Genomic DNA, 27,111 nt, shown 5'->3' with positions numbered 1-27,111 from the left:
CTTCAGGAACACCAGAGGCAACTTGGATTCTATTCGAACAAATATCTTCAACAATTACAAATTGGTTACGATCAAATAAAAATGAACTAAACCACTTCAACAATTACCAAATAATTCTAGAGGACTCATGTTTTCTAAAGAGGGTTTTTAAGTTGACCCTACTGAAAGCCTTCGTATGAATTTGTTTATTTCCGTTAATTCAACCAAAATGAGACAGTAGATCTACCAATCCCAAACCCGTGCTGGAAATCACACACCAGACCATTTATTTGATTTATAATATATATATTTGACAAGACTCAAGACTATCTAAGATATTTGGGATGGGTTGGGTTCGATATCCCGGTTTTTATATTCACGTTTCTTTAAATACCGATTTTAAAATCCCAATTTTCCTGCTTTTTTAATCCCGATTTTTTAGAATCCTGCTTTTTGTAATTATGTTGCTTATAATCCCGATTTTGCTTTTGTTGAAGTTTTTATTATAGCATTACGAAAAAGGGAATGCATTAGAATTGTAGGCTGGGTAATAATAATTCCATGATGTTTACAAAATAGGACTAAATTCGAAAACTGGTCACAAAGACTTAATGTACTTAAGACGTTAATATCAAAACCAATGTGTCTTTTTTATTGTCCAAAGACCAATCTAATATGCTATTTAGCATAGATGTTTTATACTCAAGTTGTTAGAATCAAACGAAATACACTAAATCAACTTAGTCAAAGCGACTAAGACGCCAAAAAAAAATTATACAAATTTATAAAACGTAAGAGCAAGTAATATCTCCAATGTTTAATAAATTAACCAGAGTTTTACAATCAAATTCAAGTTTATAAACTGTTTTAATTTATTTAACATATTATTAGATGAATAAACCCAATTGATAAATAAATATTTTTAACCAATGAATATTTCTTTATTTTATTAAAAATTGCTGACAACAAAAAATTGGCAACGTAGCTAACGCTTTTCAGTTTTAAGTTGGTAGTAAAAGTCCTATGTACCAACAAAAAAAAAGAATATAATGTAATTGCACTTATATATACACATAATGTGTACTGTAACAACATACAACAATAATCATAAGTAAAGAATCAGAAAGTCAAGAAGAGAAAACCACAAAAAGTCATTCCTTTTTTTATTATATTATTTTCTTATACTTCAAGCCACTTTGTGTCAGTACTTTACTCCGTCCAAGCAACTGACAAAACAAAATAAAACAAACCTAGACCGAGTATATGTGAAGGTAAAATCACTCGAGAGAAAGAGAATCATGGTACAAATTCATTTATTTATTATTCTTTCGGATTTTGTCTGCTTTTTCGTGCAATTTATTGTTATACTAATCAAAGTATATAAGGTTTAAAACTAATACAGTGATACTTTGCTTTTATGTGTTCGTAAACGTGATCATAATGATGGTGGAGAGAAGTTTGTGTTTTTTGTTCTTATTTTGTTGTTTGTAATTTGTGCTCTTTTCAAAGCAAAAACCGATGAAACAGTGGAGTCTTTCAAATCAATCACTTAGTGTTGATGTGCATGGATTTAAATCCAAAATTGTATGCAATTTTAATTATAAATTCAATACTTGAGTTGATAGTTTAATTCACATATTTCAACGAGTGTTACTTTGCTTTTCAAGTCTCCAAAAAGTACAGGAGAAGAATAAATATGTCCCACCATGAGTGAAACTTATTTGTTTTTCTTAACAACAACAAAAATGGAAAACAAAACTAAACATAAGTTCAAATATTTAAACTAACAATTCTTCAATTCTTCTTCAAAATACAGTCAATGACACATAATTTATCCCCAGGCTGGAAATAAAAGGAACTCTTAATTTTTTGCATAAAAACATAACATTTGTTTTCTCTAAAAAAAAGTACCGTTAGAAACCTCCAAAAACAACTTTCCTCAATTGTTTTTCTGTTCCTGTGTGATTTTTTTAAATTCATCAGAAACCACATTTGACTGGCAGTTGGATTTAAGCTTCGACCTTTTTGAACAAACATCCATTAAACTAAGGGCAAGAAGCCAGGAAAATCAAATTGAAAATCCAGTAAATCTGCAAAAAAGGGGAGAACATTAGTGAAGTACAATATAAAATGCATTGATACTGATCTTCAGGTGCCAGGCAAGGTAGTACATCACAAGTACACAGCATTAGATTTTACTCCTGGTACGAGTATATGTATATAATCCAAATTGTGTATTTTCTTCGTCATTTTGTTTTACTTTTTTTTTTTTCTTCTTTTTCTTTATCATCTTCTTCTTTTATATTTTATCTGGTTTTACGCTTTGGTTAACATTAAACAAAGAACTCTACCAACGTATTCTGAGCGAGAGGAGGCTGATCAAGCCTCAAAAAGAAGGTTCTTCGAGTTTACCTTAACCTAGTAGATACCTATGAAGAAGATTTTGTTGTAGATGAAATACCTATCCTATGGGTTGCTTTGAGTTAGCTGAGCTCGAGCTCTGTGGAAATTATGCTTTGAAGTGTTTTATGTGGAAGGAATTATGCTGTGCTTGTAGTTATTGTGAATTCTTTAGCCCTTGAATTCAAAGTATTTGAATGAAAAAAATGTCTATACAAGCGTAAATAATTTGAAAAACAAAAACCAGAATTTAAAGAGTATTTTGTTAACATCTTTAAGGTCATATTTAGGATGTTGTGTTTGCGTTTTGCCATCACAGGCACTAAGATCATTCAATAAAATAAAGAGATAAATTGTTTGATGTTTGTTGACTTCTTTGCAAAAAAACGTTTTGAAAGCATCAAAACAACAAAAATCATTTACTCAACTATTTTAATTTTATGGGGTTATAAAAGACTGCTACTTTTAAAATAGACATTTAACAATCAAACAAACTTAAAACACTTGCAGCTTCAAGTATTATCTTAAATGCAAATGCAAGAATATAAAATAAGGCGGAAATATAAAGATATTGAACTTGTGTTTAGTTTAGTTTGTATTCTATTTAGGAAAAGGTCGGTGATTAAAACGATATTATTAATATTGGTTAATCATTAACAGGGTTAGGATTTTGATGACCTACAAAATTAAACAAAGAAAAAACAAAACACTTAAAAGGCAAAGAAAAGGCATTAATTAAAAAAAATAGGAAAATAAACAAAAATACATTTAATTATAGTAGCATTGGACTACCAAGAGTTTTTTAAAGTTCTCAAGCAGCAATCTTCTTCGGTTGTCTCTTAGAAGGGATTAAAAGGAACTAAATGATTCTCCCAACTTCAGCTGAAACGAGTGGAGCCTATCTAAAACTTTCAACATTATTCACTTCAAAGTTTCCTGAAAGTTTGGAATCCACATCACCGTTTATTACAGAACTTATCAGCTCAATCATTTTTAGCCCTGCGTTTCCATTGAAAACGGCAGTAAACTTCTTCAAGACTTCCTCTGCAAAGGTCCCTTTTGTTTTTTTTTTTAAAGATGCAGTTTTTGTTGCCAATATCGATACACTTGCTGCAATATCCGGCCTTGTGTTTATCGCTATACATAATAAACTTCCGATTATTTGTTGGCATTTTTTATTATCAAGTAATGGTTCAGTTTCAGTTGTTAACCTGTCGTATTCAGGTTCTATTGGAACATTTGAATTCTTTGTAGTCTCGAAGCCCAAAGTCGTTTACAAGACTTTCAATGTATTGCTTTTGCCTTAAGCTGAAGTTTGATCGACTATCTCTCGAGACTTCTATACCTACTCTGAACGTCGAACTTGTCGAGTTGTAGAAACTGAGTAAGGTCAATGATTCTCGAGAATTTTCTCCAGATGAGTCCTGAAACTAAATGACGTTCTTATCCCTCTACCTTCCCAAAATCATCATCCACTCCCACATAAACAAGGCATACCAGCAAGTCCCATCCCACCTCCCACGTTTGTAATGGCGAAAAAGCTAGCAACGGTCCTATCTCCTATACTCCTTCTCACTCTAGGTAACCTAGCTGAATTGCTGTTACCGAATCCCAATCTTTTCCTTACACGTCAGAATGATGAATTAACGTCCACTGACTACCCACCCTTTCTCTTCCTCCCCAACCACCTCTCACCAATATTGGGCTGGATCTAAGGTGTTAAACGACCCGTGCCGATGATCAGCCTGGCTGGGGGCCTAATTCAAAAATAGCCTAGTCTCTAACGGAGTATCCGGATACCTGGCGACCTCCGGATTAACTAGCCTTATCTGTACATGCGAATCTCTGTGCAGATGGACCTTTTTTCTTCGCGTCTCGTGGGACCAAATATGTACAAAACAAACAACAAAAACAAAAACACATGTGAGACCGGTCTCTTTTCAGGACCAGGCGGCAGCGTGGTGTCAAAGCCTGCTGTCGTATCTCTTGCGGCCAACACAGAGAAGGGAGTAGTGGCTAAGCATGGACCCTCCTCTGCTGTTGGTAGCAACGAGAATAAAAAGGTAGCGATACCTAATTTTAGTAGTGGCAGGGTTGTGAAAAATGGCCCTACCACTACTAGTGAGAATACTTCCAGAAATGGAAAACCCTCTAAAGGCCTTTATAGACAAAGGCGGCAAGCGGCGAAAATCTTGAAGGCCTCTGGTGCATCATCGGGGGCTGAAAAGACACCGCAGCAAACCGCTAGCGTCGAATGGGCCAAAAACATACTTGCTTCAACAAGATCCAATAAGGACTCTACGTCCAAGAGAGAAAGGTCTCTTGAGGGGACCGCACCGACACCAAAACGGCCTCGGGTGCATAACACAAGCACCCCCCTCAATGCCATCAAGAAACAAGCCAGTTTCAGTGACGTCGCGAAGGGCAAAGTCGTGGTTGAGGTCATTGACAGGAGCGATGATGATGGCACAATATCGGCTGATCGTTGGCAGTTGGTCAAGGTTAAGCTCTCGGGTGGCTTTTTGATTATTTTGAGAGAGCTTCCAGGACCACTTCCTTCCATAAGCGATGGGGGTTGGCATCAAGGCCATGTCAAACTCATGGTTTGTGGCGACCAGAGATCTTGTGACCTTTACAAGCTTGCTGTCAGCCGGTTAGGTGAAGTTTGGCCAGGTGCGAAGCTCGAGGTTGTCGCTGTGGAAGACATTCCTAGCAGACCTAGAGCCCGCATCTGGATACCGATCGAACCTGCTGGTATCGAGAACATTCTCGAGATGGTCAAAGTGTGTAACCCGTCCCTTCCGACGCATAACTGGAAAATAGCCAAGCTAGAGGAAGTGAAGGGTCTTTATAGGAGCGCCATTGTGGTACTCAATAAAGAATCCTTGGCTCCTCTAGCTCTAAACGAGGGCTCCATAAAATATGGCTCGAATCCATCAAAATTCGAATTTATAAAAAAGATGAGGTAAACGCGGAAAGCGGGCCTCCAAAAACTACCGAAGGTGAACTAGCGGTTGGTAAACCTGGGACGTCGTCTTCTCTCCTAACAGAGGGTGCGGATGCACCCTTGTCCTCTCCAATCGAGACTGCACCTTCTACAAAAGTCGTGGACAGTCCATCCTTAATGGAGACTGAGGACGAACTTAACATGATCCTTCTGAGCGAGGACGTTCATCCTCAGGCTCAGAGGATCAGAACAAAACCGTGGTGGAAGTTGATCTGCCTAATTGTAGCCAAAATGCTGCAGTTAGTACAGATTAATCTCCAACACTCCATAAAGGCCTCGGCCTCACTTCTTCTCCGTCTGGCGAGTAACGGGGAAGACATTGTCCTGATCCAAGAGCCATGGATTGTAGGATCCGTTGTTTGAGGACTCAGGACTCCTGGATACTACACACTTTGTGTGACAGATAAAGGTGAACCTAGATCTTGCATACTAGTGAAGCGTAGCATTAATGTATTTTTACTCCATCGTTTCAGTGACAGAGATACCACCGTAGCTGGGCTGGAAACAACCAAAGGAAGTTTCTGGCTGGTATCGGCGTATCTTGGGCATGACCACCTTGGCCCTCTCCCTGAAAAAACCCTGGAGAAAGTCGTCGCTGAAGCGGAAAGGCAAAGGATCCGCCTAATTATTGGGAGCGATGCTAACGCTCATCATACTGTATGGGGCAGTACGAATATCAACGACAGAGGTGAGTCTCTTTTTGATTATATTCTTGGTACTAACCTCTTAGTAAGTAATGTTGGTAATGAACCAACCTTCATAACTAAAACTCGGCAAGAAGTCTTAGACATAACTCTTGTGTCAGATAGTATACACCATATGATCTTGGAATGGAAAGTATCCAAAGAACACTCACGTTTCGTAAGGGACTCTAGCTGGTTCCATTGAGCTTAGGAGGAAGCCTCAAGATTCATGTTGTATCACAATGGACCATTAAACTGGCCTAAGTGTGTCCGTTTCCATCTTGGACAGCCACTATAACCTAACCTCTATACCTAAGTAATGACGATTTAATCCCAAATTGTTGATTTCAAAATGACTTGTAAGCAACTATTCTACATTTTTTATAAGATACTCATCTGTACTTGCCACGATAATGTCATCTACATATACTAATATGTAACATGTAAGACCTCCTTTTGATCTACTATAAAGGCATACATCTGCTTTACTCTGTATGAAACCTTCATCAATAAATGCTTTATGTATAGTTTCGTTCCCTGCGTGTGCGGCCTGCTTCAAACCGTATAGATTTTTCTTTAGTCGACAAACAAGATCTTCTTCAATTTAAATCTCATGTAAATTTGTTCCTTCAGTTCTCCGTTTAAAAAAAGCAGATTTTACATTCATATGTTTTACATTCATTTTGTATTTACCGGCTTTAGATAAAAGAATTCTAAGAGCTATCTGTTTTACCACTGACTGGCGCAAAAGTTTGATCATTGTCAAGTCCGTATTTTTGACTGTACGCCTTGGCGACAAGTCTAGCTTTGAATAATTTTTGTAGGCTACGACGAACATTCAAAAGGGTATCGTTTAGTTGACAAGAGCACAAAGAAAATAACGATAAGCAGAGATGTAAAATTTCTTGATACTAATTTCGATTTTCATAAGGGGGATAATGAACAAAATGAATAATCTGAAGTTAATATATCAATCCCTATAAAAACTCGTGACTTTCGTGCTGAACCTGACGAACATAACCGTGATGTCGAGAAAAGCCAACAAAAATTAGAAGACATTGTTTCAATTTCAAGACAGTCAACAAGAATAAATAAATGAATACCACCAAAACGTTTCATTAACAGGGCAAATATTGTGCAAGAGGATCTTATAGAAGCGGAGAACAGCGGAAAAAAGCCACGAACGAAGAGTTTCAAGGTCTTGATAAAAATAAAACTTTGGAATTGGTAGTTCCACCAAAAGATTGCATCAAGGCTAAATTCGCCAACATAAGCCTAATATGCGCGCATGCCCCAACAGAGGAGAAAGATGAAGACACCAAAGATATGTTCTTCGAGCTCTTGGACAAAACATATGAGCAGTGCCCTAGCTACGATATTAAAATAGTCCTGGGCGATTTTAATGCCAAGCTAGGAAGGGAAGACATCTTTGGTGGCATAATCGGGAGATACAGCCTGCACGACACTACCTCCGACAACGGATTCAGGCTGGTCGATTTCGCTGCGGGCGAGACGTTCTGGTAGCTAGTACGCAGTTCACGCATCTTAATATCCACAAGGGGACATGGAAATCTCCTGATCAACCAGATTGACCACATTGCGATCGACGCACGACACTTATCCAGTATCCAGGATATACGAACATTCCGAGAGGCCAACATTGACTCGGACCACTACCTCGTTGTAGCCAAGGTACGGCTACGGATATCCCGATCCAAGCCAAAACAAGGAACTACTGTGAGAAGATTCAACGTTAGACGGCTACAATCGCAAGAGACTGCCATGTCCTTTTCCGATCGAGTCTCTAATAACCTCCTAAGGAGTCCTATGCTTCCTGCATTAAGCGTTGAAAACCAGTGGCAAAAGCGTTGAAAACCAGTGGCAACATTGCCTTGCAGCCATCAGAGATGCCGCCTCTGAAGTGCTAGGTTTCACACGGCCACAGCGAAACCCCTGGTTTGACGACGAATGCCGGCAAGCGCACGCAGCGAAGCAAGAGGCATACAAAACGGCGCTGCACAAAAGGACTAGAGCTGCTCGCGAGCTCTACGAGCAGAAGAGGAGAGAGGAACACCGGCTTCTTAGATGGAAAAAAAGAGAGCATGAGAAGCGCGCGATCGAGGAGATAGAGGGATGTCACAACAGAAATGAGGTTCGTAAATTTTACCAAAAGGTAAAAAAAACCTCCCAAGGGTACCAGCCACGAACCGAAGCCTGTAAAGACGATCAAGGGAACATCGTAGTAGAACCAAAGTCGATGCTGAGAATATGGAAAGATCACTTCTCCAAATTATATAACGGCGATGACGAACCGAATTCCGCTGTAAGGGAGATAGAACCACTCAACCTCGGCAATCAACAGTTCCGCCTACCCGACCTTGACGAAGTGAAGATAGCTATATCTAAACTTTAGTCAAACAAAGCTGCTGGAGCTGACGGCGTAGCTGCCGAACTATTCAAAGCAGCAGGCGATGACTTGGTACGGAGCATGCACCAACTCATCTGCAAAATATGGTCGGAAGAAAGCATGCCCGATGAGTGGAATCTCAGCATAGTGTGCCCGATACATAAGAAAGGAGACCCTCTAAACTGCGCCAACTACAGAGGCATCAGTCTCCTTAACATTGCATATAAGATCCTATCTGTCGTATTATGTGAATATGTGAAGCTGTTCTTCAACAACATGATTGGTCCTTATCAGTGTGGCTTCAGACCAGAAAAGTCCACTATCGACCAAATATTCACACTACGGCAGATCTTGGAAAAAACCCAGGAGCTTCAAATCGATACCCACCATCTCTTTATCGATTTTAATGCCGCGTATGACAGCATCTATAGGGAAGAGCTCTACCGAGCAAAGTCTAGTTTTGGCATCCCTGTCAAACTTATCCGTTTGTGCAGAATGACGATGGAGAATGCACGCTGCTCTATCAAGGTCGGAAAAGATCTTACCGATGCATTTGATGTCAAAAAAGGTTTTAGACAAGGCGATGCACTGTCATGCGACTTCTTCAACATCGTTCTGGAAAGAATTGTGCAAAACTCAACCGTCAACATTAGAGGCACAATCTTCCAAAGGTCCATCCAATTACTCGGATACGCAGATGATATTGACATAATTGGAAGATCAAAGCGTGATGTCCGTGGAGCGTTTTTGAGCATTGCGACGGAAGCGAAGAAGATGGGTTTAGTGGTCAATGAGGGCAAGACCAAGTATATTCTGTCATCAAAAAAGGACACTGAACGACGACGTCTTGGACAAAACGTCACCATATACAGCTTTAACTTTGAGGTAGTTAAGGACTTTGTCTACCTAGGCACCGCTATTAATGCAGACAACGACACCAGCGCTGAAATCAAACGAAGAATAACTCTTGCAAATCGCTGCTTCTTTGGACTTAGAAGGCAATTGAAAAGTAAAGTCCTCTCTCGAGCATGTAAAATCACCATCTATAAGACACTCATCATCCCGGTTCTCATTTATGGCGCTGAGGCCTGGACCCTGTCAAAGAAAGAGGAGAGCGTCTTAGGATGCTTCGAGTGGAAAATTCTTCGGGTGATTTTTGGTCCCGTACGCATAGATGGAGAATGGAGGAGAAGATATAACGACGAACTGTACGGGCTGTACAGCGACACTGACCTAGTTAGCAGAATTAAAGTCCAACGGCTTAGATGGCTAGGTCATGTAGAGCGAATGGACATCAACGCTCCAGCCCGGAAGGTCTTCGAATCCAATCCCGAGGGACGGCGCAGTAGAGGAAGACCGCGACTCAAGTGGCGCACCCAGGTGGGAGAGGACCTCAACCAACTTGGCGTGCGAAACTGGAGACAGCTAGCTAGGGACCGAGCTGGCTGGAGACGCTCGTTGGTTGAGGCCCAGGTCCGCCCCAGACTGTAGCGCCACCTTAAGTAAGTAAGTAAGTAAGTTTTTTACCATATAAGATCATCAGAACTGGTTAAAAGGCATAAATATAAAATTCCATAATCTAAATTATTAATTCATTCTTATTTTTTATATGACTTCACAACCTAAAATTGCTCTAAAAACCGCAACCGGATACGTCCATCCGGATAAGATTTTTTCTTGAAAATGTTGCTGAGACCTTACACTATCTATTGAAAATAGTTTGCAAACAGAGGAAGTAGTTAAAACCTTATGCGAACGAAAAAATCACTGAAATAGAGTGTTTCTTCGCCAAAAAATACCTTATCCAATTTTGTTTTTTTTCAAAAAATAACATACGGTATTACTTTTCTATTTATTTCAATCATGTTAGCAGAAAAAATTGTTTAAAAATTTCAATTTTCACAATATACTGATCATTTAAGGAATACTAATATTTTATCATTTTTCACGATATTTGAACTTTGAGCGAAAATCTACTTGTCTACAATTTTTTTTTGGAAAAATGGTTTTCATTTTCTGATTCTAAAACCAATTAACTATAAGAAACAATTTTTAATTTAAAAAAAAATCATTCTTTCAGAAAAATAGGTTTAAAAGCTAAAGTTCAGTTAATTTTAGAAAGACATTTTGTACCAAATGATTTTGATTAGTTAAAATTTAATAGAACTTAAATTAAGCCTCGAATCATGATCAATTCGAAGCTAAGTTATTTTTTCTTGTGCTATATTCCATTTTTGTGTACTGTGTATATTCGTTAAAATGAACTTATGGCCTCATCTTCTTCTTCCTATGTAAATACGAATAATGGCAGTAGAAAATAAAAACAAAAATGGCTAACTATTTCTCTTGGTTAGATTTTTGTTGAAGATGCTTGGCCATCGCACTCGAACAGCAAGTAAATAGTGAAGAACCAAGAACATAATGTTGGATTCTATCTACAAGAATTACCGTCAGCAAGGAAATAATAACACAATATTAATACAACAAAAAAAAGAATACAGAAAAAGACGCTCTAAAGCATCCAAGTCCCCAAAAGCAAAGCAAATAAGAAAACAAGAAATGTTGCTTACATAGGCTCATAACAATGGCACCACCATCCACCGTAATATCCTAAGATGAATTTCTTCTGTTTTACATATGGTAAGAGATGGCTGCTTGCTGGGAAGACTGATTCGAGCCAAAAAATGGAAACAAAGACGAAGACAACACAACAACACTATACAACAGTATTTAAACTAGAGGAACGATTTTAACTTGTCTTTTTGTCTTCTATCTTTCTTGTTTTCTGGTGTATGCAAAAAAAAAGTGTGGTAGGAAATTATTTTGAAAAGCGGGGGTGACTACAAATGTGAGTTAGTTAATGTTGCTGTTGTTTTTGTTGTTGCTGCTGGTGGTAGTATTACGGTGTGGCGTTTATAAGAAGATCTTTTGTTGATTCCTTCACGCGCCAAAGAGCTCTTTTATTATAACATCGCACCGCGCACCAAACACCAAGCACGGTTAAGTAGCACGCATTTTTTTAACATTTTTTTTTTGTTATCTTTCTAGATATGAGTTCATCTGATTGACGAACATTAAGTGATGTTATATGTTGGTAGAGAATAGCGGCAATTATACGATAATTATAAGATATAGTTATGAAACCGAAGAAATGTATTTAAATGTGATGAGGTTAAAATGGAGTTGAAACAAGTTTTTCAAGGGTTAATTTTATGAATTCGTGTACCATAGCAATTAAAACAATCTGAAGTGTAATTATTGTGTTTTTTTTTTCATAAAAGCATCGAAAGAGAGAAAAGTTTGAAAGTTTTAAGGAAATATAAATTAGGGATACGAAGTAATCGATCACTCCTATAGATTATTGAACTTGATATTTCAACAGCATTTGATACAATTTGGCACTAAGCTCTCTTTATTGAAAATGCGTGCTTTTGGTATTGATGAATCTCTTCTTCTTTGGATTAGAAACTAGCTTTCGAAACTTTTAATACAAGTTGTAAAGGGTCAGCCAAATAACTTTTATTTTTTGATAATGTTATAAAAGCATCGAGTGTTGTTTCGGCTGTGTGGTACGTAGCGCGGGGTCTTGTTGAAACTAAATGTTGCCAATATCCTCCTCTTCAATTTTTTTTTTAACAAAAATTCGTTGAACATGGCCCGATAACTCCTTGCTCATTTTCGAAGAAAAATGGCTCAATTATGCCTCTGGACCAAAATCCGCACCAAGTGACTCGTTTTAGGTGTATCGACTATTCAATGTATGTGCATTCAAGAGGACCCAAGCGTCCACAGGTTTTTCTCAAAACCCACCACTGTCTATCAACTCCTACTCTCACCTCCCCGTGTGGCACATCGGGAGCCTAGTACCTCAACTGGAGATTGGGTTCCAACCCCAGTGGAAAATTGTGTGGGGCAGCAAAGGAGAGAGGGGGAGAGAGGTGTTTCCACTAAGGCACCTCTTCTTATCCAGACGGCAGCGGAGGAATTCCCAAAATGGAATCAACAGTGGCGTCTACAGTTCCAGTAAGTTTGAACGACTTAGTGAACACCTTATAGGGCTTCTTCGACTTACTCGAAGCCCAGGCCTGTAAGGAGCGGTTTTATCCGGCTCCCCATCCTTGGAGTTATACTTAGGATCTGGTCCTCCAGGTTGGAGGTTATGCGTCGGGGTGACTTCCTGGCCACGTAAAAGCTTTCATAGTTGCGAAGCACCAACAAGCCTCGGATACGGACGGATTTACTGATGACAACCTACGCAAACGAATTAAGGACAAAACACTTCGGATATGCCCGTGGAATGTTAGGTCCCTTAACAGACCACGTGCCGCCGATGAATTAGCAGAGGCCCTAGCCTACTATAAAGCAGACATCACCGCCATCCAGGAAATACGATGGGATGGGCCGGCAAAAAGACATGCGACATTTACTATGATGACTGCTACCGCGAAAACCAACAACGCTTAGTTGGATGCGGCTTTGTCATTGGAGCCAGACTTAGGCAAGAAGTCTTGAGCTATAGGTGCATCAAAGCTAAATTCGGCAACATTAGCGTGATATGCGCGCAAGCCTCCACAGAAGAGAAAGATGACAAAACAGATGAGCAGTGTCTTAGCTACTATATTAAAATATTGTCCTGGGCGATTTTAATGCCAAGCTAGGAAGGGAAGACATCTTTGGTGGAATAATCGGGAAAAAACAACGTCAACACTTCCGACAGTGAATTCAGGCTCATAGACTTTGAAACGTCATGTTAGCCAGTACGCGTTTTAGACACCTCAATATCCACAATGGAACTCAGAGTTCTTCAGATCAATCTACCGTCAACCAGATTGACCATATTGCGATCGACGCCAGACACGCTTCCAGTATCATAGTTGACCGAACTTTCCAAAGAGCTAACATCGACTTGGACCACTACCCCGTTGTAGCCAAAGTAGCACTTCGGGTTTCCAGACCCAAGGCGAAACAGGGAGATGCTGGGAGAAGGTACAACGTCGAACGGCTACAATTGCAAGAGATCGCCAAATCTTTTTCCGACCGAGATACAAGTAATCTCTCTCGAAGTTCTCAGCCGCCAACACAATGTATCGAAAACCAGTGGCAACATTGCCAAGATGCAATCAGAGAAGCCGCCTCTGATGTGCTAGGTTTCAAACAGCCACCAACAAGGAACCCCTGGTTTGATGAGCAATGTCGGCAGGCAAATGCAGCCAAACAAGAGGCACGCAAAGCGGCGCTGCATAAAAGGACGAGAGCTGCTCGTGAGCTCTATGAGCAGAAGAGGCGAGAGGAACACAGACTTCTCAGAAGGAAAAAGAGAGGGCATGAGAAGCGTGCGGTCGAAGATGTTGAGAGGTATAAAAGCAGGAATGAGGTTCGAAAGTTTTATGAACAAGTGAAACGAAATTCACAGGTACATAAACCTAGAACCGAAGGCTGCAAGGACGAAAGTGGAAACATCATAGTGGAACCGCCGTCAATGCTGAGGATATGGAAGGACCACTTCTGCAGACTGTATAACGGCGATGAAGAACTGAATTCCGCTGTCAGGCAGGATGACCCATTCGATATAGACGACGAAAGCCAACAATCCCCTTCCGACTTAGACGAAGTAAAGATTGCCATATCTAAGTTGAAGTCTAATAAAGCCGCTTTAGCAGATGGCTTGAATGTCGAGCTCTTTAAAGCAGCTGGGGATAAGCTAATTAGGAGCATGCACCAACTTATCTGTAAGATATGGTCGGAAGAAAACATGCCCGAGGAATGGAACCTCAGTATTGTTTGCCCGATCCTGAAAAAAGGAGACCCTCTAAACTGCACCAACTATAGGGGAATAAGTCTACTTAACATTGCCTATAAAATCTTCTCTTCCGTAATATGTGAACGTCTAAAGCCCATCGTCAACAACCTGATAGGTCCTTATCAGTGTGATTTTAGACCAGGAAAGTCCACAGTTGATCAAATATTCACATTACGGCAGATTCTGGAAAAAACTCGAACACCAAATCGACACCCACCATCTTTTCATCGATTTCAATGCCGCATATGACAGCATCTACAGGGAGGAGCTGTATAGAGCCATGTCTAGTTTTGGCATCCCTGCCAAACTCATCCGTTTGTGCAGGATGACCATGGAGAATTCACGCTGCTCCATAAAGGTTGGAAACAACTTAACAGAACCTTTTGATTTCAAAAAAGGCTTTAGACAAGATGATGCGCTGTCATGCGATTTTTTTAACATCGTGCTTGAAAGAATAGTGCAGAGCTCACACGTCAACACTAGAGGCACTATCTTTCAAAAGTCTGTCCAATTACTGGCATATGCTGATGACATTGACATAATCGGAAGAACTCAGCGTGATGTCAATGGGGCTTTCGTGAGTATTGAGGCAGAAGCGGCAAAAATGGGTTTAACGGTTAATGAGGGCAAAACAAAATACATGCTGTCGTCTAGAAATGACATACAACACCGACGCACGTTTTGGTCAAAACGTCACAATCGACAGACGTAACTTTGAGATAGTCAAGGACTTCGTCTACCTAGGCTCCGCTGTAAACGCAGAAAACAACACCAGCGCTGAGATCAAACGCAGAATAACTCTTGCTAACCGCTGTTTCTTTGTACTAAAAAAGCAATTGAGTGGTAAAGTCCTCTCTCGAGGGACCAAAGTGTTGCTATATAAGACCCTTATCATCCCCGTCCTGCTATACGGTGCAGAAGCATGGACCATGACAAAAGCGGATGAAAGCACCTTGGGTCGCTTCGAGAGAAAAGTTCTTCGTGTGATCTACGGTCCCGTATGCATCGAAGGGGAGTGGAGGAGAAGATGGAACGACGAACTGTACGGGCTGTACAGCGACGTAGACTTAGCCAGAAGAGTAAAAGTCCAACGACTAAGATGGCTGGGTCACGTAGAGCGCATGGAAACCAATGCTCCGGGCCGGAAAGTCTTCGAATCCGCACCCACAGGACAGCGCAGTAGAGGAAGACTGCGGATCAGGTGGCGCGCACAAGTGGAAGGTGACCTCACCCAACTTGGAGCGCGAAACTGGAGACATCTAGCTAGGGACCGAGCTAGATGGAGAAGTTTGTTGGGTGAGGCCCTAGTTCACACAGGACTGTAGCGCCACCATAAGTAAGTAAGTAAGCAGTTATTGGTCTTTAAACCAAATTTATTCGGATTTATGAACAAATTTTATTAAACACGTCTGCAATGGTTTGTAATAGCGTATCTATGTCAAAATCATTTAATAGCGAAACAGGTGTTCCACAAGGCTGTATATTGAGTTCGCTGATGTTCGCTCTTTTTATCAATGACATTGAAAATAAATAACCGGGAGGCGTCAACTATGGCGATTTATTTTTGAAGGTTTTGCTATATGCTGATGACCTGGTGGTGGTTTCTGATAACCCAGTGACATTGCAGCTTCAGATAAATAAACTTAAACAATAAATATTGCCATTCGTGGGATCTCAAAATCAAGACTTCTAAATCTAAAATTATGATTTTTAAACTTCAAAACCGTTCAGATAATAATGTACGAAATTGGACATTAGATGGTACCACTATTGAAGTTGTCAGCGAGTATAAATATGTATCTTGGGTTTACTATCACTCATAATTTGAACATCAAAAATCATATTAAAGAGAAACTGGTACTAGCCAAATCAGCTATCAAACTCGATGTGGTCACATTTTTTTTAAAAAGCTTCGTGGGCCCTACATCGAAATTTAAGATTTTTGAGTCTACCGTGAACAGTTGCTTTTGTTATGGAAATGAAGTGTATGGATACTAATTTCTAGAGGATATTGAAGTTATTCAAATATACTTTTTCAAAAGAATCTTCCGGCTGCCGCGTAGCATGACTAATTACGCCATATATGTATGTTGAGTCCGGGCTTCCGCAAATATATGTTAGAAATTTAAAGGCCAACGCAGAATATCTTATTAAAGTTATGCATAGACCTGATAGTAATCTGCACAAGCAAATCATGCTTATATCACTCCATTGTGGATATTGCCCTTTTAGAAATCTGCATGCTCTTGCCACAGCTCATAATTTAGCAATAAATCTAAATGCAAACAACAAAGAAGAATGGAGAAATACCTTTTACAACTGCATTTGGATGGTTGATGAGGAAATGTACAAAACTTATCTCGAAAGAGTTAGGGAATCACTTTCTAGAGCAACCTATAGCCGTTTTAATTTGACTTTGGGTGTTAATAATTATTTCTGTGAGGACCTTTCTGCTTCTGATATAAGTTTAATATCCAAAATACGAACTGAAACTCATGAGCTCAACTACAGTACACATAGATCGAAATTAGATGCAATTTGTTCACTCTGCAACTCAAACCAAAACAAAGATGTTTACCATTTTTTAGCAACTTGTCCTATTTTACAAGAAATCCGTAGACATTATTTTGATAAAAGCTCCTTTTCGTCGGAAGAATGTTTACGTGCTTTGAACGGGGAGTATGTTTGGAAATTACTGGTACCTTATGTCTCCCATGCAAATAATTACAGAAATTCTTATTTGAGTCCCTTTTGAAGTATCTACTTTAATAAATAAAGAAAAAAAGTTTTGTTTTAGCTAAACTTAAAGCCCCAATATTTCATAACTTGAACCTCTTAGAGTTCGCCTTTTTTCCGTTTAACTTAACTAAAAGTCCATATTCTCTGAAACTTTTCCACTTCTTCGCTATCTTCGGTTTCTTAGTTAAAAAAAAATAAACTTAAATATTTTGAACAATCATTTAAAGTACTTAATTGTTAATTGTTTTCTTTTTTCATTGTAACACATATTTATTGTTAACTATTCTTTTTCTTCCTAAAAATTACTTTTCCATTTTAACAAGACAACATTTAAAAAGTTGATCACATTTTTCTTATATTATTTATATATGCATGTATGTTCTTTATTTTATATTCCATAATTGTATACTCTTTTTTCTTAATGAAAACGTCTTGATAATATTCAGACGGCAGAAGGCTCCAATGCCATGCTTGAAAGTTTTGTTTCTATTCTAAATTATTATGTATCGTTTTTAATCTATATTAACATAATCAGCCTCTCACGTTTCGTAAGGAACTCAAACTGGTTCAATTAAGCTCAGAAGAAAGCCTTAAGATTCATGTGGTATCACAATGAGCCATTAAACTTTCCTACTCCATTATGGAGAGCCACTTTGACTTAACCTAAGGTTATGCCGATTGTTGGTATTTTTTAAGAACCGAAATCACAATTTTTCTACTTTTTTGCAGAGTGAACATAATTATATTTTGTTCTTGTTCCTTTCCAACTATTAAGTTTTAAAACCGTACCATTCATCCTTAGTTGCCCAGGTTGTTTTTGGGAGTAATTTTTTAGTTTTATATTCCGCGATTTGAAGGCATTGTCATGACGTTGCTAGATGATATAAGCATTCAAATCCCATGAACAAAAAGATAACGTATGTATATTGATGGGCCAAGACACCTATATCTAGCTTATCAAACAGTGAGCCAATTGCACTCGTCTTAATAAATTATCGTTGTCTTTATTAATTCAATTAGCATCTCGCAGCGTTTTCTACAAACGTTGGTATTCATTTCATTCATAAATAAATAAATATATTTAAAAATGTACAAACAAATGCTTTGCACTTACCTTAGGAGTCATACATCCATATGAATCCATAATTTGGTCATCATCATCTACATTTGAAACATGTCTTGATGGAGAACCAAACGCCCCCAAATCACTCAGATGACTTGTCGTCTTCTTCTTCTTCGACTGTGCAGCAATAAGTTCCTTTTCGCGTTGCAGGATGAACTCTTTGCGTTCCATTTCAAGAAGCAGAGGTATTGTTGGATCGGCTCCATCCAAATTCGAAACACTGTAGGCCATCCATTGGGCAACGAATTCCATTGCATCGGTTATTTTGTACGTATAGCAGAGTTCTACGCCTGTTTGTTTTTATGAAAAATTTATTTTAAAACTGCTTTTAATAAAATAAAATGCATATGCTTACATTTGTCTAAGATATCTTCTGAGGGTGAGCATCCCAGTTCTTCGAATTGTTCTGCTATTTCCTTGTGCATTTTTGTATGAATTATAAACTTTTAAAAATTGTAAACAAAATTGAATGATTGCGTCTGCTTCTGATTGCAAATAAATAACAGGACAGTTTGGAATACAATTTGAAAGATTTTGCAGAAATGGGCGCCAAAATTTGATTTTAAGGACAGAGACAACTATATTTGTGTGGTGAAAAGGAAGTGCCATCTGAAAATGAGATTTTTAACTAAGCCAACGTGCTTAAATGTATGAACACAATGATCACGCGGCAGTCAACCACATTTAAATTTTAACTATGGTTGAACTTCTTTTACCAATTTATAGTAAAGCTAGCATCACACTACCAGTGAATTCACTGACCACTGACAGGCAGTGACGTCACAAAAACTGACGTGGTTTTAACGCCAGTGAAGCAATTGCTTGTCAGTGGTCAGTTGAGCAAAAAAGGTTATCACACTTACTGACAGGCCCGTGCCAGTGTGTCCCAAAACTCACTGACACCTAATGCTAGTCAGTGAATTTTTTTCCGAGTCGATCAGTGAACTGACACCTTAAAAACTGACTATCACACTACACTGACACATGATTCACTGGCACAAAACACTGGCAAGTGGCGTCAGTGAAATTTACATGAAATTGGGTCAGTGAGCAGTTTTGCTATCACACTATACTGGCAGCACTGAATATCAACAGCCAGTGGCTGTCAGTTTCTTGTTTTTGTTTATATTATGTTGTCAGTGGTCTTGTGTGGACGCATAAATAAATTAAATCAAAAAAAAATAATATCTTTTTTAAACGGAGGAACACTGTGGCTGCGTTAAAAATGATGGCAGAAACTGCAACGATGGTTTATTTGGCGGGGTGTGTGTTGGAAAGCATCAGCGAGGATGATGACGACAGGAGAAAGCGTTGAAATGGTTGAAGCGCAGGGAAAAGGAAGGGTTTTGTGCCAAGCTACTCATGGAACTACGGGAAGAAGAGCCGGAACTATATCGGAATGTAATGCGCATGTCAAGCGAACAGTTCGATTATTTGCTCAATTTAGTGAAGCCACATATTGCAAAAGCCGATACAAAATTCCGGCAAAGCATTTCAGCGAAAGCACGACTCACTCTACGTTACTTGGCCACCGGCGAGAGTTTTAATTCCCTGCGACTGCTTTTCGCATAGCGCAACCAACTATTTCTGCCATTATTCCGGAAGTCCTCGACGCCATTTACTAGATTCTTGTGGGTGATTTTTTTAAGGTTTTCAATAATGATTTGTCAATAATTTGGCGACTGGCGATACAAATTGATGAATAATAACTTTCCTTGTCGTTTAAATAGAAGCCTTTTCCAAAAAATGAAGTCGAGTGGGAGGCGGTGGCAAAGCAGTTCTGGGACAAATGGCAGTTTCCTCATTGTATTGGTGCTGTGGACGGAAAGCATGTGGTTATAAACGCACCACCTAACGCTGGAAGTCTTTATTACAACTACAAAGGTACGCCCGTTGCATTCAACAAAAGATAGATTCAAAATACTTATTATTTTTTTTTTGATCTATAGGCACGCATAGCACTGTGTTGATGGGAGTAGCGGATGCGGAGTACAAATTTTTGTACGTTGACGTCAGTCGAAACGGACGCTTTTCTGATGGTGGTGTTTTCACCCGCTGCTCATTCGACAAGGCCTAAATAGGAATGAGCTGCTTTTGCCCCACCGAAACCATTGCCTTTCAGAAAAATGCCAGTGCCCTATGTCATCGTCGCGGACGATGCCTTCGCCATGCAACCAAACATAATGAAGTCAAAAAAACCTGCCAGTTCACTGACAGGATTTCAACACTGACAGCACATGAAACTACATGGATTGTCAGTGATGGGACACTGTCAGTGTACTGACGCTCCTGTCAAAAAAGTCTGCCAGTTGTCCCATGTGTCAGTGACTACTTATCACACTTGCCATTTTTCGTGTCAGTTACTGACGCAATTTCGGCTTGTCAGTGAACACGTCAGTGCACTGACATACTTCACTGACGTCCCAAAACTGGCTATCACACTACGCGCAACCACACTGACGACTTTGTGACGTAATTTTTACGTCACAGCCTGCCAGTTGTCAGTGAATTCACTGGTAGTGTGATGCTAGCTTAAGATCCTTTGGGATTCTCTCCACTACAATAAATATCACTGCCGTTAAAAGAAGAAATAAAATCATGCTGTGGACAGAAATTTGAGTTTTATGCTAGTAAGGAAAGCATGGACCTTACCAATTCTCTGTCAAAAAGACAGCATTCAATTGAATAAAGAGCTTCTGTTAATTTAATATCATTGTTTTATTGTCAAGGAACATTATTATTAAATATTATTAACACATTTCGAAAAATCTTCAGTTGAAAAACCCGGTCCATGAGACCGGCGTCACCATTGATGAAAGTCAAATTTGAGTCACCAATGGGGTTAAAAATAAATTAAATATTTATTCTAATGCTTATGAACTAATTTCAAAAAAGTACTTATGAAATTATCACAAAATAAAAAAAAAAATACTTCAGTTTGTTAAAACAAAATATTAACGAATCATGGTATGATTTTCAGTTAGATTTTACAGACAATATATCAACCAATCAAATTTCACTGAAGGAAATAAAGCTAAATTCATTTAAAGGCACAATTCTGTACATTGGCACATAAATCATCCATACAATTCAAGTTCTGGTGGATTTGAAAAAAAAAAAAACAATTGCAAATCATATCGAGAAAATATTCTACTTGTCATCATAATCATCAAGCCATATTGCATCGCAATCAAATTCTGCGGTATCTTTAACAAAATACAGAGTACAAATTCCAGCAATTTCATAATAGATCTTAGAAGATTTCTCAGGAGGTTTTTCACCACCAGTCTCCCTCTGCAATTGATTAAATTAACTTAGATTGGTTCGCGCCTCCTGCTTGTAGCTGCTCCATCGGTCCCTTACTTGTTTCGGTGTTAGTTCAAAGCCACTTCCATAGAGGAAATATATTATCTTTATAATATATATATAATATATTATAATATAATATATTATTATAATATATTTCCTCTATGGCCACTTCCCTGAAACGTTGCAGAAATATTTTCCCAAGCTATAGCATAATATATAAATTTTGTTTTTCAGCCATTTCTAAAATGATGGATATTTATTAGAACAAAATCAGAATTACATATATATTAGAACAAGTATTATTCGGCTCACTTTTTTATAAAATATTGCCACGAACAATCAGCAGACAACAATTACAACAAATCTCAACTCTTGTGATCTGAAAAGTATTTGTTGCGTGCGCTGTCAAAATAACAGTGCAAACCATGGAGTTTAATTTAACAGTCCGTTTATAGTTGATTTGCCCAACAATAAAATCTAACTGGGCGTTAGCCCTTAACCTTATTATTAAAATGTTTATTCGTGTGGCAAAATATTTAAAACCAAGTTAAATATTAAATTGAGCTTTAATGTTGATTATTGGTAAGTCCCTTTGATGAAGACGGTAAAATATATTTTGTCTTGAATCCAAATGTCTGCTTTCTTAGAGAAATATTTAACATTTAAAACACCATGACGTCATTTTAAAACTCAAGCATGGTAAGCAGCTTAAATTTAGCTACCATACAAAACCCTCTTCAAAAATTATTTAAGCTAAAATTTAACAAAGCATTTTAAGGTTTTCACAAGTACTGCTTTTTGTGACGAATTGGCTTATCCTCCAAGAGTAATTTTTGAACTACAATTTATGGCTGTCCATGGTGACGTTTTGTCCCACACGTCGTTGTTTATTGTCCTTTTTTGATGACAGTATATAATTAGTCTTTGTAGTACCCGTGGCATGATGGTTTGGCATGATGGTTAGTGCGTTGGACTGTCATGCAATGCGTCTTGGGTTCAATCCCTGCCTGTGCCACCTTAATTTAAAAAAATTAATTTTCGCGGGTACTGCCTCTTGCGACGAATTGACAAATCCTTCAAAAGTAATTCTTGTCATGGAAAAGTGATTTCTCAAATTAGCCGTTCGGATTCGGCCTAAAATTGAAGGTTCCTTTCATTCCTGACAACAGTACTTGCACACAGGAATGGTTGAGAGTTGAAAGTCACTAGGCCCTGGTTCCCAACGGACTGTTGCGCCACCCAATTTTTTTTTTATATACTTAGTCTAGCCCTCATTGACCACTGAACCCATCTTCTTCGCTTCCGTCGCAATGCTCAAAAACGCTCCACTGACATCACGCTTTGATCTTCCAACAATGTCAATATAATCTGCGTATCCGATTAATTGGATGGACCTTTGGAAGATTGTGCCTCTAGTGTTGACGGTTGAGTTTTGCACAATTCTGTTCAGAACGATGTTGAAGAAGTCAAATGACAGTGCATCGCCCTGTCTAAAACCTTTTTTGACATCAAATGCATCGGTGAGATCTTTTCCAACCTTGATAGAGCAGCGTGCATTCTCTATCGTCATTCTGCACAAAGGGATAAGTTTTCCTATAGATGCCGTCATACGCGTCTTTAAAATTGATAAAGAGATGGTGGGTATCGATTTGAAGTTCCTGGTTTTTTTTTTTTGAAGATCTACCGAAGTGTGAATACTTGGTCGATAGTGGACTTTCCGGTTTTGAAGCCACACTGATAAGGACCAATCAGGTTGTTGACGAACGGCTTCAGACGTTCACATAATACGGCAGAGAGAATCTTATATGCAATGTTAAGGAGACTGATGCCTCTGTAGTTGGCGCAGTTTAGAGGGTCTCCTTTCTTATGTATCGGGCACACTATGCTGAGATTCCACTCATCGGGCATGCTTTCTTCCGACCATATTTTGCAGATGAGTTGGTGCATGCTCCCTTATAAATCATCGCCTGCTGCTAGTTCGGCAGCGATGCCGTCAGCCCCAGCAGCTTTGTTTGACTTCAGTTTAGATGAAGCTATATTCACTTTGTCGAGGTCAGGTAGGCGGAATTTTTGATCTATGTCGGCTTGTTTGAGTGGTTTTTTCTCCCTTACAGCGGAATTCGGTTCGTTATCGCAGTTATATAATTTGAAGAAGTGATCTTTCCATGTTCTTAACATCAACTGCGGTTCTCCCCCGATCGTCTTAACCAATACACAGGAAACATTAATTCACTTTTTCTATCTCATAAACAAAAAACAAAATAATTTAAAATTTGTCCTATTCTTTTTCTTATGAATGAAAAGAGTAGATATACTGTTAAAAACAAACTTATTAGAAGGATATATAGTTTTGCGCGTCTGGAAGTATCCTACTAACACCGTCATACTTCAAAGAATCATTGGACTGAAATGCACTAATACATGAATAATAAAGAAAATATTTACTTGAATAGGATGCAGACATGTTTTATCGGTTTAAGCAGCAAATAAATTTGCGCAATTCAAAGTTGAACTAAACAAACAAACCTTTCGAAACATTCAGCGCTCAAATTAATGTAAAAAAAAACAGCTAATGGCTGCTGGCGGAACAAATATTTTATTTTGAAATAAATTTGGTCGTGGTAAGTAAATTATTTATACAATTTCCTTACACAATTAGAATTATTTCTTTTTGTTTTCAATTACAGAATATGGACGAGAAAACATTTTGCCGAAAACCCGGTTTTGTGTTTGGTGTGAAAAGGCTATAAGAACCCACTCCTAACATGACTCTCACACATGAATTCTCTATGTACTGTTTAGCCTCCTAATTTAATATATTTAGGTATTTTAGCCAAATGGCATGTTTTTCTAAAATTTCGTTTAGTTCTTTGGAGGTGTATCCTCACTTCGAAAAGGATGCCAAGTAATGAAATCACACTTTTTGAATTAAGAGAGAAGATCAAAAATGCCAACATCTTTAAAAATGCGGATTATCCGAAATCGGTGGAAGATTATAGTGAAGACAAACATGTTCATCTTTATTGTAGCACCTTCGTTTGCATCAGTGTTGCCAAAATGTTGCAAGCGTAACAAAAGCTTTGCATTTCTTCTTGATTTTAAAATGTCGTTATTGTTTCACTTTTGTTACACCTTTTTAAAGGAATTTTATTTGAATTTCCTCTTAATTGTGAGGTTTATGCAATTAGTAGCAATATTAAATTTTCTTACATTAGGGAAATACTTTTCCGAATTTTAATGCAAAGTACTTTACAAAATTCACTGTACATTTGAACTCTCATTTAAAGATTATAAAAAAAAAACACTTTTTCATTGGTGTATTCTTTCCCACTATCACGTTTCAACATTTATATGTGCCTCCTTTAACTTTTCTGCATTATGAAGATGCAAAGACATGTAAATCCACTTTTATATGTAACATATTATTCAGCTGTCAAAGTTTAGCGAACTGATAAACTGATCGTGGCATTTTGAAAGATTATCAAAAGTCACAGCTAAAGAGGGAAAGGTTGATGGTGAATCTCATCAGAATATTATAATATATTTGTTTCAGTAGATAAAATTATATTTCGAATACAAATACTAATACAATATTATCTGTTAAAAGAATTAAAAAAAGAAACAGATTTTTGCTAAACTCTTGAAACAAAATCTCTCCATTTTTGACTTAGATAATAGTTTAAAAATTTAGCTCAGGTTTCATCCGAAGCTTGTTAAAAAAAACTACCAACTGCCCTTTTACTTAAATGTATCTTATAGTACGTTTCCACCAAAAAATAATCCGAGATTTAAGAGCAAATTATTTAAAATAAATCATGAGGTGTTACCACCAAAGAAACAGTGGCGATTCCTCTCAGTTGGCTAGTTTGGCTGCGCCAACCCTAAAATTTCAGCTTAAATAGACAAACAAATTATTTTTATAAAGATTGAATGCATAAAACAAAAAACATAACTTCCCAATGTGCTTAAATCATTATAAAACCAGCAAAACCTATATAAATAGAGCCATTTACTGCAACCCGTACGTGCTATATTAATCCCATACAAAGTTACTTTTTAATGCTTTTAATTTCAGTCTAGAGTTGGCGATAAAATTTGTCGCCATCAAATGACATTCAAAACTATACTATTATTCCCGATGTGCCGATATGCTATCTCATTCTATCTTTAAGAATAGACCGAAAAAATATTCACAAAAGTTGGCGCTACTGATATGCGCCAACGCAACAAGTAGAAAAATGCGAGAAGAAAATGTGTGTTTCTGGCTTTCTGCTTGGTCGTTTGTAGCGAGACAGTCTCAGTGCGAAAATCATAAAAACTAGGCATGCTGCTAGGTTGCCAGAGTCCAAATTGCATGATATATCCTTTTTTTTTTAATGTGATATAGGCTTATAAAAATCTGGCAAGCCTGAACCTGTGGAGAAAAACATGAGAAAAAAATGCATTGGGACTGTAGCTGTGGGATATTGTTTTCTCTATTTGGGCAGAAAACCCGAGAAAAAAATTGATGGTGTGTGCTAACTGCTTACTGCTTGGTCGTTTATCCTAAACCATGGGGTATGTGTTAGTAGCGTACGGCTGTATTTTTCTTTGGGGTTATGCAATCTTTTACATTGTAGGTACATTACTGCTCTAAAATAAGAAAATATCATTGGATCTTGCTGGGTTTCATAGATTATTTGGCATAGATAGTCCAGTCAACGAAATAATTTTGCTTGCAAGATATAATGCTCTCTTGGTTATTTTTGTATATGCTAAGCGTTACATCCAGGTATGCATAACATTCCTAAACTCCCCAGCTCAGGGGCCAGAAACTGGACCTAAGAGGGGGGTAAATGTCGGATTTTTTACTTGTTGTAAATGCTTGTTAAACGAATCATATGAGTGGAAAAGTTAAAAGCAAGTTAACTTAAATTAAATTGCCTATAAAAAGGATATTTTTATATTTTAGCTAGAATCATTTACATATAAGGGAGATGCGGGAAGTAGAAAAGTCAATAAATCTGAAAAAACATGTTAAGGGTATCTACATAACCTTTTTTATAGGAAATTGATTTTACTCTAATTTTGTAATTTAATCTTTTCAGCTCGATGTGCAAATATTCACAAAAATATAAAAAGAGGTATATCAAACCCCCCTCCTGTACTTAGCTCGCGGCCCTTGACTTTTGGTATGTTATACCTGTGACATTTACGAGAACACTAGTTTTTGGCTCGTCGTTGACTGGACTATTAGAAAGTGAAGCCTAAGTGGGAACACAGAAAACCACCAATTGAAGGCTATTTAACATTAAAACAACTGTATTTTACTATGTATTGTAAAGAAAAAACATTTGTTTTTTTTTACCTATGTATGTAGAAGCTAGGATGTAATCTCTGAGTTACTGAATGTATTCTTAAAATTCTCTCGCTATTTAAAAGCCACAATGTCCACGATTAGATACAAATATGCTTAAGAGCGTCCTTTTTCTCACACAAAGAACATCAAAAAAGAATGTCTTGGACACTTGCCTATTTGCAAGGACATTTCTCATGTTTTTATTTTTATATTTCTAAATCTTAAGAAGAAAAATGGATTTTGCTACAGCTGAAGAACATTTACTGAAAAACTATTAATAATTAAAATTGGCGTCCTTGTCCTAAATTGGGGAGTTTAAAAACAAC

At 38.0% G+C, this 27,111-nt stretch overlaps 1 protein-coding gene across 1 annotated transcript in view; it reads right to left on the bottom strand.

Annotated features, from left to right (window-relative positions):
- LOC129954127 (DNA polymerase alpha subunit B) overlaps positions 1 to 18,636 on the bottom strand; it is a 135,505-nt gene extending 116,869 nt beyond the window's left edge. The window contains exons 1-2 of the mRNA XM_056067824.1: positions 18,494 to 18,636; positions 18,130 to 18,428 (exon numbers count right to left, since the gene is read on the bottom strand). Of these exons, the coding sequence (XP_055923799.1) occupies positions 18,130 to 18,428; positions 18,494 to 18,563 (369 nt within the window). The 5' untranslated portion in view covers positions 18,564 to 18,636. The remainder of the gene's footprint in view (positions 1 to 18,129; positions 18,429 to 18,493) is intronic.
- Positions 18,637 to 27,111: the final 8,475 nt, after the last annotated feature.

The sequence above is a fragment of the Eupeodes corollae genome, chromosome 1, assembly GCF_945859685.1.
Source record: "Eupeodes corollae chromosome 1, idEupCoro1.1, whole genome shotgun sequence".
NCBI lineage: Eukaryota > Metazoa > Arthropoda > Insecta > Diptera > Syrphidae > Eupeodes > Eupeodes corollae.
This window is presented reverse-complemented; position numbering and strand designations above follow the sequence as displayed.